Here is a 14,622-nt window from a genome sequence, read left to right on the forward strand (position 1 = left end):
ATTTTACTACCACAATTTGGTAGCAAACAATCAAAAAATTGGTAGCAAATTAATTGTTTTGTACTTAAAAATTTGATACTTTTGCTACTAAAATTTGGTAGCAAAATTAATAATAAATTAAATGAGTTATTTGTAAAATATATAAATTTATTTCATATTTTATTAGTTTTTTAATTTAATTATTTTATCAATTCTAATTTTTAGTATTATACTTACAAAAAAACAAACATTAATAAAATATCAAAATTTCAAAATTAATTTTTATAAAATAGATAAACCAAATGCAAACTAAATAAAATATTTAGTACAAAATCAATATAAAACATAATACAAAAAGTAACCACATCCAGAAGTCTACACATGACATCAAAAATTGTACTCTTAGTTCGTATTTACATATAAAAAGAAGTTTGCAGCAATATCTGAACACGTCCATTTCATGCTCCCTCTTGAAGGCTCTTTTCATTTTATTGTTTTTTGTAGTTCCAAGAACAATCATTCCTGAAAATACATCACAAGCATTCAAAATTCTAAAAAAAATCAATAACTATAGCAGAAAAATAAAATTTTGTGCACAAATGCAGAGAATTGCAACATTCAATTGATATAAAGCATAAAGAAAAATAAAGGACAAACACTCAAGGCTTGGGGACACTGAATTTCATTATCTCACAACAAGCTGCATGACAATGTGAAGTCATTATTGTGCATATAATGAATAGATCACATAAACAAAACTTGAGTCAAAGGTCAGTCGTTAGCCATTTCAACTCAATCCAACAATACCAATATATTTAGAACACTACCATAACGAGCCAAGTAATATTCAACTTTCATAAATTCTCAACTAGTAGTGTACAAGATCAAAGTGACTGGAAAGGGCCTAAAACTGACAGTAAGAATATTTAGATGGGAAAAATAACATTCTACTAATAAGAGAAGAAACATGTAATTAGAGCTAAGAAGATGAAGTGGAAAGAACTTGGTTTCCACTACTTATTTACAATTTTACAAGCTCATGCCAAATTGGTTTCTAGTTTAAGTTTCTTATCACATGTTGGCAATTGTTTCATTATTGATCATAGAATTATATAACTTTTCAAAGAAGCATAGCATGGAACTCAAAATTATGTACTGCAACACTAAAATGACCAATGACTATCTATCTATAAATATATATATATATATATATATATAAAGTTCTGCAACAAATCCTAACATATCATATTAGATATCTAAACATAGAGCCATACATATATGATATCTTACCTTAGTGCAAGTTATCATTTTATCCAAATATGGTTCTAAATTTAAAAAACGTCATTCAAATCAAGGATATATATATAAACATATGACATTATGAATGTTTATCGCTGCTATAAGCATTTCCAAACAGTAACTAAAAAAATGAGCCAAACTCATAAATAGAATGCAACGTGTGTGGATAGCAGAGCAACATAGAGAAGGATATCAATCAATACACATGCATTTACATAATTGAATTGCAATAAATTTATGGTTGTAAGATCTCTGACCCTAATTGTCCAAGGCTCCCCTCACACCTTTCTTTAGCCACTAAATCCCTTCTTTCTCCAGTCACTAAATCCTTGAAACAAAGAAATAAGCATTCAATATTTCATTAAAAAAACAGCAGGAAATCAAAGGATAATGTGAAGATACCTCTATACAAAGTGTCCAGGTTCTTGTTCTTTTACAATTGTAGTAGCCGAGTAAAATTTTGTAGATGTTTGAATAGATCTTGGAGCAATTCGTGAGATGATAAGAATCGTAAGATTCAATCTGCATATCAGTAAATGATGAGATAGTGAGAAGCTTGTAAAGTGGGATAGAAGTTATATCTAACGTGTGGAGTGGTTTGACAACTCATCAAAACTATAATTCTTATATGTATCGATAAGTCTTTAAAAAATATAATATAATACCTAAAATATATTAGTGAAAAATATATGTCATGTGTCTTTTAAAAATAAAAAAGTACTAAAGATATTTATATGCAAAAATTTAGGAAATAACAATAAATTTATTAGAAAATATAAACGTATTAACACATATATAGGAAATAACCAAAATTAATTATAGAATTATAAAAAAAATTAATTTTAATTTGAATTTTTTAAATCATATCTAAGAAACTATAACCACAAATCTTGGAAATAACAAGATTTAACTAAAAAATGCCAACAAATATTTTGAAATTCAAATATGAATTTGTTAAAAGATACGTTCTAAAACATATTGAAAAAATGGATATATATATTAAATAACTCCTATTAATTTTCTTCACTCATTCACTCTTTTCCAGCAAAAGAAAAGGTTCCCTTTCTTAACTCATTCACTATTTCCAGCCAAAAAAAGGTCATTCACTCTTAATTCTTTTTTTTTTTTTTTTGTGTTTACGTTTCTTAAGTTTACATGTATGCAAAATAATGAGATTTTATCATGTATTTTACTCTGGTATGATTATAATGATTTATTAAAATAATCATTTATTGGGTTCTATTGCAATATAGAAGGAGCTTGTTCAATGCTTAAACTGTGATATAGATAGAAGGAGGTACTATTGGAAAACAGGTTTGAATTCTCTACCATATTTCACTATTAAAAATTGCATCTAAATTATAAGCATCCATCATTAACATATTTATTAATTCAAATTGAATATCATTTAAATATATATATATATCAATCCAATATTACATTATCTCCTCTTTTTTGTACGTTTTAATATTGAATATTCAAGCTGTTGATCTCATTTTTTTTCTATGCATTTAGATATTCTTTCTTGAAGATTTATTGGGAAATAATTAAGAAAGGTATGTGAATAAAAACTTATATTTATGAATATAATTGTTTGGTGATATGCATAGCAATATACTTTGTGAAGAGAGTGGTCATAAATCTATATTGGACATGCCCTGTGATTTATTGCCCCAAAAAGATACTATAAAACACAAAAATCACTAATCAAATATATAAAAATGTTAATTTTATTGCTTAGTTTCTTTAGGTGGAGTAACCTATAACATAAATAGAAAAAAGAAAAAAACTTAAAAAGACCACATATCTGAAATCAAACCACATGATTAAACAAAACTCCTAGATTTTTATTTGTTCATGCTTAAATTCTTAAGAACACACAATACATACGAAAGGGGAAAACAGAGTACGAACATGTGATAAACATAGTTTGTTTTTAGAGTTTGTCCACTAGATAGTCCAGTTACAAGCCCCACTCATCCCTTAAAATTCAGAAACCAAGAAAGATTTTTAGAGCTATATAATAATAATAATAAAATTTGACTAAAAAATAAATCTATATCTTGGTTAGTTTTGTACTGAAATTGATGATTATGCAAATTTTTCTTACCATGCACATAAATACATATTCCATCTATTCATTACTCTATATTCGTTAAACTTCATACAATTGAAAAGGCATAATAAACAATAGTTGATGTGGAAACTATTACAAATTTTCTCAGTTCATTGTCTCATCTTATTCATTCCTAGATCTCTAATGGAAACTATTTCAATTCTCATTGCTTAATTGAAACATGCAAAATCCCTTGTCTAAAATAAAACTCGATAAATGACTCAAACAAACACAAGATTCTCCTTAAACATCAATACAATCAACTACAAATCAATAATGAAAGATAATAAAAAAATCCTTACTTTTTTCTCATACACTTTGCTGGTCTTCGAATGCTCAGTCCCTCTGTAGCTTTGCCCTTTCGTGGCTCTCATGAGCATAAGTCTTGGGTTTTGGGCTGGTGGGAGGGAGAGTGCAATTTTACTTTACCAATCTCACTGATCGATTTTGGGCTGGTCTCTTTGCTATACCACGGAACTCATCATTACTCATTACTTCCCCAAAAAATTACTTTTCCCTTTCATTTGATTTTAACAAAAAAAAAAAATTAAATAAGAGAGATGCCCATATATAAAACCCAGCTGTACTCTTCATTTACTAATTGAAAACAGTTGCATTACTCAAAAAACAATTGAAAGACAGCTGTATTCGTTTATGGATTTTTATAATGTTATTTTAATGCTTTCATACTCGTTTTCTGTATATATAATATATGTTGTATAATAATAATAATAATAATAATATAAGGGAAACTTAAAACTTTATACTTAATACGGCAAAAAAAATTCAAAAAATATGGAGTTTTATTTTTCAATAAAATATAATTACTAACATTAATAAAAAAATTAGTAAGTAAAACAACTTACAAATGTATAATGATATGAAATTAAATATATTAATTAAATAACTTTTTTATGACATTAGTTATATTTTAAAAAAAAATTAATGATAATGAGGATTATCTTTTATTTTTGTCACAAATAGGATTTACTATAACAAAATTAACTTAAATTTAAAGATATGAATAAAATTAATAAAAATTAACTTAACTAGCAAAGTTTGTTAGCTTGAAAAAAAATCCATATGCATATAATACTATGAATTTAATGTCAAAAAAAATCTATTATTTTTAACATTTTTTATTACAGTTCTAGTTCATGCATTATTAGCTTATTATCAAACAAGAATCAAGTATAAAAATAAATATTTTCTTATATATAAAGTAATAAAAACTTTATAAAATAAAATAAAAAAGTCATTAATTAAAAAGGAAATAACTTGTAACAACAAATAAATATAACAACTACGTGATTGTTAATCAATCCTATAGAATTTTAAAAAATATTACTAACCTATATTTACAAAATTGTTGGTAATTGAAAAAGATTATATTGTAACTAAAAGTTACAGAAACTATCATGTTTATAGTATATAATTTAAAAGTATAAATTTAAGATATTCATTACTTATAAAACACTTTATTAAATATGAAAAGTTATAGAATGGTGAAATTCAATATTTATATTTTTTAAACAACTTTTACTAATTTGCAAACAAGTTTTACATGTTTGTAATAATGTTGTTTTACTAAAAAAAAATCATTTCTATAACAAATATTTACAAAACTAATTTCACAACTAAAATTTTATTGTTGTAATTAATATTTACAAAAATAATTTATAAATTTATCTAACATGATTGTAACAAAGGTTTACAAAACAATATTTTCTAAAATACTTTTACAAACTTGTAAACAACATATACATATTAATTATTATATAATTACTATAGTTACATATTATTATATTATAAATCATAATTATTAGATCGATAACCACTATTACAATATTGTAACGCATCCGATAATCATCATAACAATATTGATAGAAATACCCTATTTGAATTTGTAAAATTTCAAAGTTAATTATGTGGTAGTACGTTTTTTCGATTGTGGAATAAACTTCTTTATTATTACTTTTTCTAAAAAAGTATTTTTTATTTTACTATTTTAATTAAATTTTTAAATGAATAATAATTTTAGTGTGTAAAATAATTTCTCCTTCAAAAAGAATATTTAAAGTATTTTTTAAATGTTTTTTTTATTTTTTTATTAGATTTTAAATAATTTTTTAATATTTGAATGAAATTTTTAAATAAAACATTAAAAATAATGGCATGTATCGATCAAAGACTTCCAAATATGTGTCTATCTGACACTTAAATTAAATGTATTTATAAATATATATATATATGTAAAATAATTATAAAAAAATATGCATGTAATCAAGTAGGATAGGAATTACTTATACTCGTATCCTACCCTATACTCACATCAGATACATGTTTTTTTGTACCATAACCATATCATACCCTATAACTATAATTCAATGGCTAATTAAGTGTTTTATTTTTGTCAATGTAGTATAATTCATCATCTACTTGTTCGAAAGATAATAGAGAAATGATGGATAAAAATTGGATTTTCCAAAAGAATAGATTATCCGTAGAGTATTTTGATGGACTTAAGAGTTTTATTAAATTATCAACGCTTCACTTAAATGGTGAAAATAAAATTCGATGTCCATGTGTTTCATGTATGAACTTATATTACCATGACTTGGAGACAATTGAGCGTCATATATTCGTAAAGGGATTTTATAGTAAATATGTTACATGGGAGTATCATGGGGAAGATATCACAGAAGTAAACGAAGACCGAGAGGACCTAGAAACAAATAGTGAAGAAGACGAAATATCATGTGATAGTGATGATAAAGACGATGACGATATGATACCAGCATTAGAAGATTTAGCTAATCAATATCATCATAATAGTGATTTTGTGAACCTTGGAGATTCAAATGAGCACAATGATGAAAGGAATACATTGCCTGACTTATTTGCAGAAGCAGAAAAAGAGTTATACTTTGGATGTACAACGTTCTCAATCTTAACATTTATTGTTAATCTAATGCACATTAAAGTGATGTGTGGTTGGAGTAACAAATCTTTTGATTTGTTGCTCGACTTACTTTCGAAAGCATTTCCCAAAGACAATAAAATTCCACGATCTTATTATGATGCTAAGAAAATGTTGCGTGATCTTGGTTTAGGGTATGAAACTATTCATGTATGTGAGTATGATTGTGCTTTATTTTGGAAAGAGAATAAAAATGCTGAAAGATGTCCTATATGTGGTCATGAACGATACAAATTCCAAGGAACTAAAGGCAAGAAGATCCCACACAAAAAGATGCAATATTTTCCTATAACTCCACGACTACAGAGACTTTTTATGTCACGCCATACATCATCTGATATGAGGTGGCATAAGGAAGAACGTGTTGATACAGAAGGTGTACTTAGACACCCGGCAGATGCAGAGGTTTGGAAGGATTTTGATAGACAATATCCAGATTTTGCAAAAGAATCTAGAAATGTAAGGCTTGGATTTGCAACAGATGGGTTCAATCCATTCGGTGATTTATCAAACTCGTACAGTATGTGGCCAGTGTTACTAATGCCATATAACATGCCGCCATGGAGATGCATGAAACGAGAATTCTTAATGATGGCATTATTGATTCCGGGACGTCGTGCTCCAGGAAAAGACATAGATGTCTATTTACAACCTCTGATCGATGAGCTGAAAGAACTATGGGAAAATGGTGTACGTACTTTTGATATTATTGATAAAGAATATTTTACAATGCGTGCAACAATATTGTGGACGATCCATGATTTTCCAGCATATGGTACTGTATCTGGGTATAGCACTCAAGGTTATAAAGCTTGTCCTGTTTGTGAAGATGACACATCTTCATTTCGAATAAGAGGAAAAATATGTTTCATGGGTCATCGTCGATATTTGTGTCCGAACCACCAATGGCGCAATGATATGGAGTATGATGGTACAATCGAACGACGTTCACCTCCAAGAATTTTAACAGGAGATGAAATCTTAGATAAGTTAAAAGGTGTATGGAAATGTAGGGCAGGTAAAAATGATAAGATCATTAAGGACGATAAGCAACAAATGAAGGATGCATGTTATGAAAATAACACGAACTGGAGACGAAAAAGTATTTTTTGGGAGTTAGAATATTGGCCTAAATTAAAACTAAGACATAATTTGGATGTGATGCATATTGAGAAAAATATATGTGATAGTGTAGTTGGTACAATATTTAGTATTGATGGGAAGTCTAAAGATACTGAAAAGGCAAGACTTGATTTACAAGATTTAAATATTCGTAAGCAGCTACACATGAAAAAGAAGGGGAACAAATGGTTCAAGCCAGTAGCATGCTATACATTATCAGCAAAGGAACGACAAGAATTTTGTACGTTCATAAAGTCCGTAAAATTTCCTGATGCATATGCTGCAAATATTTCTCGGAATGTTAACACGAAAGATGGAAAGTTATTTGGGTTGAAAAGTCATGATTGTCATATTTTATTACAGAGGTTGTTACCTATTGGTTTAAGGCCATATTTGAAAAAGAAAGTAATGGATGCTATTGCTGAGCTGTCGTTATTCTTCAAAAAGCTATGTGCGAGGACATTATATGTGAAAGACTTAGACGAATTGGAAAAGGGCGTTGTACTCACGCTGTGTAAATTAGAAAGTATCTTTCCTCCAGCCTTCTTTGATGTGATGATTCATCTTATGGTTCACTTGCCATTAGAAGCTAAGTTAGGTGGTCCAGTACAAATGCGATGGATGTATTCAATTGAAAGGTAACTAAATCTATAACTTAAGTTTAAAAAATTAAATAATCATTGAATACAATTCTTTATTAGTATATATTGAAAACATAATTAATTTCAGGGAATTAGGTCATTTGAAAAAATATGTGAAAAACAAAGCTCGACCTGAAGGTTCTATTGCAGAAGGATACATTATTACTGAGGCACTAAACTTTTGTTCAATGTATCTTCGTGGAATGGAAACACGCTTTAATCGTCCTGAGCGCAATCCTGATTACCTTGGAATTAGAAAACAATCGACACTGTCAATATTCAACATGCCTACAAGACCATTTGGAAGACAATCATCCATCACACTAACTCAAGATCAACGAACCCAAGTTCAATGGTACATTTTGAATAATTGTCCTGAGTTGGAACCATATTTAACGTAAGTTTATAATTTTTTTTTTAAATTCTAACAACATTTAGGTTTTAGCATAAAAATAATCTTTCATAGTACTTATTGTGAACACAGAGAACATAGATTATTCTTACAATCTCAAGGAATTTTGGATATCAATCAAGTGCAAAGAAATGAATTTTCAACATGGTTTGAAAATAAAGTAAGTTTAAATATCAATGTTTGATATTCTAAATTTTTTATTTGTCTTGATCTTACATTTATAATTTTATCTGCCATCACAGATAAAAAAAATGAATGAAACAATATCTGGTAAAGCACAGGAAGATTTGTATGCAATTGCAATGCAACCAAGTTTTTTGGCTTGTACATATGCTGGTTGTATGGTTAATGGAGTTCGATACCATACAAAAAGTCGAGATGAAAGACTTTTAACTCAAAACTACGGTGTTCACGTTGAAGCAGAATATGATGGAAATATATGTGATTTTTATGGTGTCATCAATGAAATTTGGGAAGTACATTACCTCTATTTGAACAAAGTTATATTGTTCAAATGCTCTTGGTACAATACCAATGGAAGTGATAGAATGTACTCTGAATATAACTTTACTAGTATCAACATCAACTCAGAATGGTTTGAAGATGAACCATTTGTTCTTGCCAATCAAGTAAGTTTGGTTTTTTATTTGGATGACATTAAAAAAAGTAAAGATAATAAAGATTGGAAAGTGGTACAAAAAGTAAATCATCGTCACATCTGGGATATACCATCAAAGCCAATGGATGGTGAAGTTGATGATGAAGATCCAACTATCAACAGTTCTGAAGCATATCAAGAAGAATCTTCGAATGACATTGGCGTGAATTTTGATTCAACGACAAATGATACTAATCTTATTCGGGATGATATTGAAGATATAGAATGTGATAATCATCAATTGTTCAATGAACTTCAAATAAATCATAATGATCAAGTTCAAAGTGATATAAACAGTGACGATACCGATGAAGAAGCATTACTCGATGATTCTGAAGATATAACTTTGAGTGATGAAATTGATTAACTATAAAGTGTGTTATTATTTTTATTTTTTGTAAAGTTTTGAATATGCAAATTTATTATATGCTAATAAAAAATTTATATTTTCTTAGATTTTTAATCATGACAAATGAGAAGTCTCTTGATCCACCAATAACTACTAGAAGGGTGTTTGGTCGTAAGAGGACGCATATTAACTCTTCATCATCTACACAGTCTCCTCCTCGTTTGCCATGTTCTTCCAATGATGATTCAATAACACCATTAAATGATGAAACACACAAGTCCTTAGAAGGTATAAATGGTTTATGTACAACTTATGATAATATGATAATATATACATTAAAAATTTATGAAAATAGTTATGATTATAAGTAATATAACAATTATTTGACAGAATCAAGGAAGAGAACTCGTGGCCCTACTCGTGGGGATGGTGTCAGACGCTTATTAAAGGATGACGCAAGTAAGTTAAAGATTTCCTATAAAAAAGGAGAACTTCGAGTTCATGGGACGCATGCCACTGCATTTGCGAACATTGTTGGTGTAAATGTACGCCATCATGCTCCACTTCAGTATAGTGGATGGGCTAAAGTTCCTCCAGAAGATAAGAAAGTCGTATATGCTCGTATCATGGTATGTTTATGTTACCATACTTATTTTATAATGTTTTTTGCATGACAATTTATTTTTTGAAATTCTTTTTACAGGATGTATTCGAGATGGATTTTAAAAAAGATCCATATCTTGAAACTATTTGCAATCACTATTGTTCAGAGCGCTATAAAGATTATCGTAATAATTGTCACAGAGAGTACAAGAATATCATCAAAGAAGGTAAGAATCCATTAGAAAATCGGCCTGTGAAATTGGTGCTAAGAGATGAAGATTGGCAATGGATGTGCAATAAATGTTTCTCTAACGAAGAATGGAAGGTATCCTAAATTTCTTGAATTATTTGTACACATTTCATAATTTTTAATTCTTAAAACTCACATGAAAAGTATTTTGTAGAAAAAGTCAATTGCAGGGTCAAAAAATAGATCAAGTGTTTCCTTTATGCATTCTGGTGGAACTAAGTCATTTATTCAGTATTTACATGAGGAGGTAAACATATATTTGGCATAATATCATTGTAATTTTATTATATTTAACGTTATTAATTATTTAAATGCATTACAGAAATCAAAACAAATAATGGATGACAATGTACAACAAGAAACAATGAAGTTTGGAGAGATTGAAATGTTTCGAAAAACTCATTGTACAATTAAGAATGAGTGGACCCACAGAATAGCCGAGGACAAATATGTATGTTCGACTTTTAAAAATTATGAATTTTTACCTTCTAAATTTTGTAAAACTATTACACTATTATTTTGTTGTTATTGTAGAAGGAAATGGTAGAGTTACGAAAAGAGAAACTCATTCAATTTGAAGATGGATTGTTACTAGTAGTGGATGAGGCTGCTATATACAGGCAAGTTTTAGGCGAAGAAAAATATGGTTGGTTACGAGGTTTTGGTCCTATACCCGGAAAGAAGATGTCAACCCAGTTATCATCCAAACGTGAAGAGATTGAAGATGAACGTTTGAAGAAATTAGAGAAAATCGTTGAAGATCTTAAAAACGAACAAAATAACAACATTGCAAGAATTGTTCAAGAGAATATGGAGAAGTTCTACGAATCACAACAAAGTCGATTATTAGAACAAAGAGCATTAGAGTCACAAATCACACCTCCTCCATCAATGGTTTCATTAAATTTTAAATTTTAAATCCAATATTACATATAATTTATGGTGTTTTTTTCTAATCAATTATTAATTTTATATTTTGTTTCAGAATAAACAACATAGTCTTTCACCGCAACTGGAGCCATGTAAAGGAAAAGATCAACCTTCTTCTTCACAAACTCTCAATACATCCTCCACAAGTTTAAAGGAAGTGCAAAAATCTCCAATTCAATTTGAGATGCCCAAGGATGCTCCAAAGAGTGTAAAAGTTGTATTACTAGCTGTTCGACTTTATGAACCTTCACACACATTTCGTATTGCCATGGACCCAGAAATTTTGGATAGTGATCAATACTTATTTATTTCACCTGAAGATGTGATTCACCTTGGCACCATGACAGAGATTGGAGCTCCTTGTATAACATTTTGGATCAGGTAAAAAAGAAATACCTTTCACATAATTCTCATGCACAAAATAACATTATTTGTCTTACAAATTCAATTGTAATATTTAGGATCTTACATCGAAAGTTGGAAAAAGCAAATCGAGCACAATATTTTCGTTTCTTTCATCCAACTTTGGCTTTGGATTCGTGTCAAACACAAAATGCAATATCAATGGCAAATCGCTTGGAAGACACAGAAACAGGACAATTTTGGTTGCTTCCTATTCATATTGGGTAAGATTTATTTATTTATTTAACTAATTACATTATCAACATCTTAATTTATATACAATATCATATTTTATGGTTAGCAGATATCATTGGATGCTAGTAATAATTGATCCATTGCATGATACATGTTATTGACTTGATCCAATTAGACTACCCCCACGAAACGAAATTAAAAGTCTAATGGCAATGTAAGTTAAATAGTGATATGGATTAGTCTTATTTAATTTTTACTTTAAATTTATTATTAAATATTTTATTTCTTTATTAGGGCTTTTGATTACTACAATACCTCCAAAAATAGGCAACCAAAAGAGATTACATGGAAATCTATAAAGGTAAGTTATAAAATAATATCACATAATATATATTACATTTGATAGTTACTTTAAAATATTACAATATAATATTGTATTGAAAATTTAAATTATCAATATCGTTTAATCTTGTCATTTACATTTTATGAATTTGTGCAGTGTCCTCAACAACCATCGAATATTGAGTGTGGATATTATGTAATGATATATATGCATGACTTTTGCATGAATCCTAGACCTATCAATTGGTTAACTACTCATGTAAGATGTATATAAATACTATTGAAATAGAATATTTTGTTATTATATTATACAATTGACTAATATTCATTATTACTTACATTTATTTATTACAGTGCAAAGAGAAGATGAAAGATTACACAAAACAAAATATTGATCAAATTCGAGTGGAGTGGGCTGACGAATTCATAGAATTGGTTGACTAATTCCAATGAGCAATACTATAGTTCCTTCTCCAATTTTCATTTTCAAAAGTTGTATCCAAAGAGTTTTGTGGTTCTAGTTTTATTTATTTTGAATAGTTTTATAGTCACTATGCTCTTTTTCCCCCCCAAGAGGCTTTTTCCCATTGGATTTTTCATTTTGCGTTTTTTAACTGAGGCTTGTCATAGGTTCAATGCAATATTTTTGTTTTAGGAAAGTTATATGCATCCCTATACATGACTTATGTAGTTTCTTACTTTTATTTTCCTTCGAGTTTGTTATTGTACTTATGATATTTTTAATTTTATCTTTTGATTTTGTTCATATATATTTAGTTAGTTTTTTTTTACCGATCTTATTTTTTAAAAAATAAAATAATTTTACGAATTAAAATATTATTAATTTGTTGAGAGTCCATAACACAAATCTAAATTTAATTACTTTATGTTTGGTATTCTTATATATTTTTTACATTATAATTTTTATTGTGTACTTTCTCTACCAATACTTTTGTAGCAAAAATACTACTACAAGAAATATTTTATTTGCTAGTGCCAAAATATGATATAATTTAGTAGTAATAAATTTATTTCTACGACCAAAGAATTGATCACTCAATGGGAAAAAAACAGAAATAAAATCATATAAAATGCATCAATTTTATATTTGGTGCTAATATTTAATTTTAGCTACCAAAAAATATTGGTAGCTGACAATATAAATATGCTACCAAATATTTTGGTAGCAGACGAATTTAGTATCATTTAATTATAATTTGCTATTAAATCATTTTGCTACCAAAATTTAGTAGCAAATTTATTCATTGGTGCCAATGATATTAGCTACAAAAGAACATTGGTAGCTGAAAATATAAATATGCTACCAAAATATTTGGTAGAAGTAATATTTGGTATTGTATGATTAGAATTTACTACTAAATTATTTTGCTACCAAAATTTAGTAGCAAATAGTAATTAACTGCTACCAAAAATATTTGGTAGCTAAAACTTTTGTAGTTAAAAACATGATTTCTTGTAGTGAGTGTTGCCCAATATACCATGCCCGGTACAACTGAGCAAAATGGTATCGCAGAAAGGAGAAACCGAACATTGATGGACATGGTGTGGAGTATGCTTAGCAGCAACCCTAAACTTCCTATATCCTTGTGGACTGAAGCTTTAAAGACATCCGTGTACATATTAAATTGAGTTCCAACCAAAGCAGTCTCAAAAAATCCTTTTGAATTATGGAAAGGTTGGAAACTGAGTTTGCAACATGTATGCATTTAGGGATGCCCATCTGAAGTTAGGGTATACAATCCACAAGAAAAGAAACTGGACCCAAGGACCATAAGTGGATAATTTATTAGATACGCTGAAAGGTATAAAGGTTACAAGTTTTATTGTCCATCTCATAGCACTAGGATTGTGGAATCAAGGAATGCAAAATTTCTTGAAAATGCCTTGATTAGTGGGAGTGATCAATCCAAGGACTTAGGTTCTGCGAAAGATCCTTCAAAACCCTCCACCTCAAGAGCAAGATTGATTGTGGTTGAGAACACCCCTGCAGTCCAAATGGATGTGGAACCACCACAACCAATTATTGAAGATCCACAAGTCAATGATGAAGTTCAAATGGATCAAGTTGTTCAGGAGTTGCCTATAATTTTTGAACAACAAGCTGAACCACCTGCTCCCCAAGAGCCTGCTGGTGTAGCCTTAAGAAGATCCACTAGGAAAACAAAATCGGTGATACCTAGTGACTACGTTGTGTATTTGCAAGAATCTGACTACAATATTGGAGCCGAAAATGATCCAAAATCGTTTTCACAAGCTATGAATAGCAAAGAATTGAAACTGTGGTACAATACCATGAATGAAGAAATGAATTCTATGAAGAGCA

General features: G+C 28.8%; 2 protein-coding genes across 5 annotated transcripts; one reads left to right on the forward strand and one right to left on the reverse strand.

The window, feature by feature from the left end:
- Positions 1-246: 246 nt before the first annotated feature.
- On the reverse strand, positions 247-3,908 carry LOC133801928 (uncharacterized). 4 transcript variants are annotated; one of them, XR_009877065.1, is made up of 5 exons: positions 3,697-3,908; positions 3,193-3,260; positions 1,681-1,800; positions 1,536-1,599; positions 247-501 (listed from the first exon to the last, which is right to left on the reverse strand). XR_009877065.1 is itself a non-coding variant. In XM_062240154.1 (4 exons), exons 1-4 carry the CDS (start codon positions 3,772-3,774, stop codon positions 468-470), a joined length of 303 nt encoding a protein of 100 aa, XP_062096138.1. In that variant the 5' UTR covers positions 3,775-3,908; the 3' UTR covers positions 247-467. The 4 variants fall into 4 exon arrangements, 1 of the variants encoding a protein (XP_062096138.1); XR_009877064.1 differs by having other exon boundaries at positions 247-1,599; XR_009877063.1 differs by having other exon boundaries at positions 247-1,606.
- A 2,082-nt stretch (positions 3,909-5,990) lies between these two features.
- Positions 5,991-8,138, forward strand: LOC133802062 (uncharacterized). The gene has a single exon (XM_062240295.1). It carries the CDS (start codon positions 5,991-5,993, stop codon positions 8,136-8,138), a length of 2,148 nt encoding a protein of 715 aa, XP_062096279.1.
- Positions 8,139-14,622: the final 6,484 nt, after the last annotated feature.

Source organism: Humulus lupulus, chromosome 9 (genome assembly GCF_963169125.1).
Source record: "Humulus lupulus chromosome 9, drHumLupu1.1, whole genome shotgun sequence".
In the NCBI taxonomy this organism is placed as follows: Eukaryota; Viridiplantae; Streptophyta; class Magnoliopsida; order Rosales; family Cannabaceae; genus Humulus; species Humulus lupulus.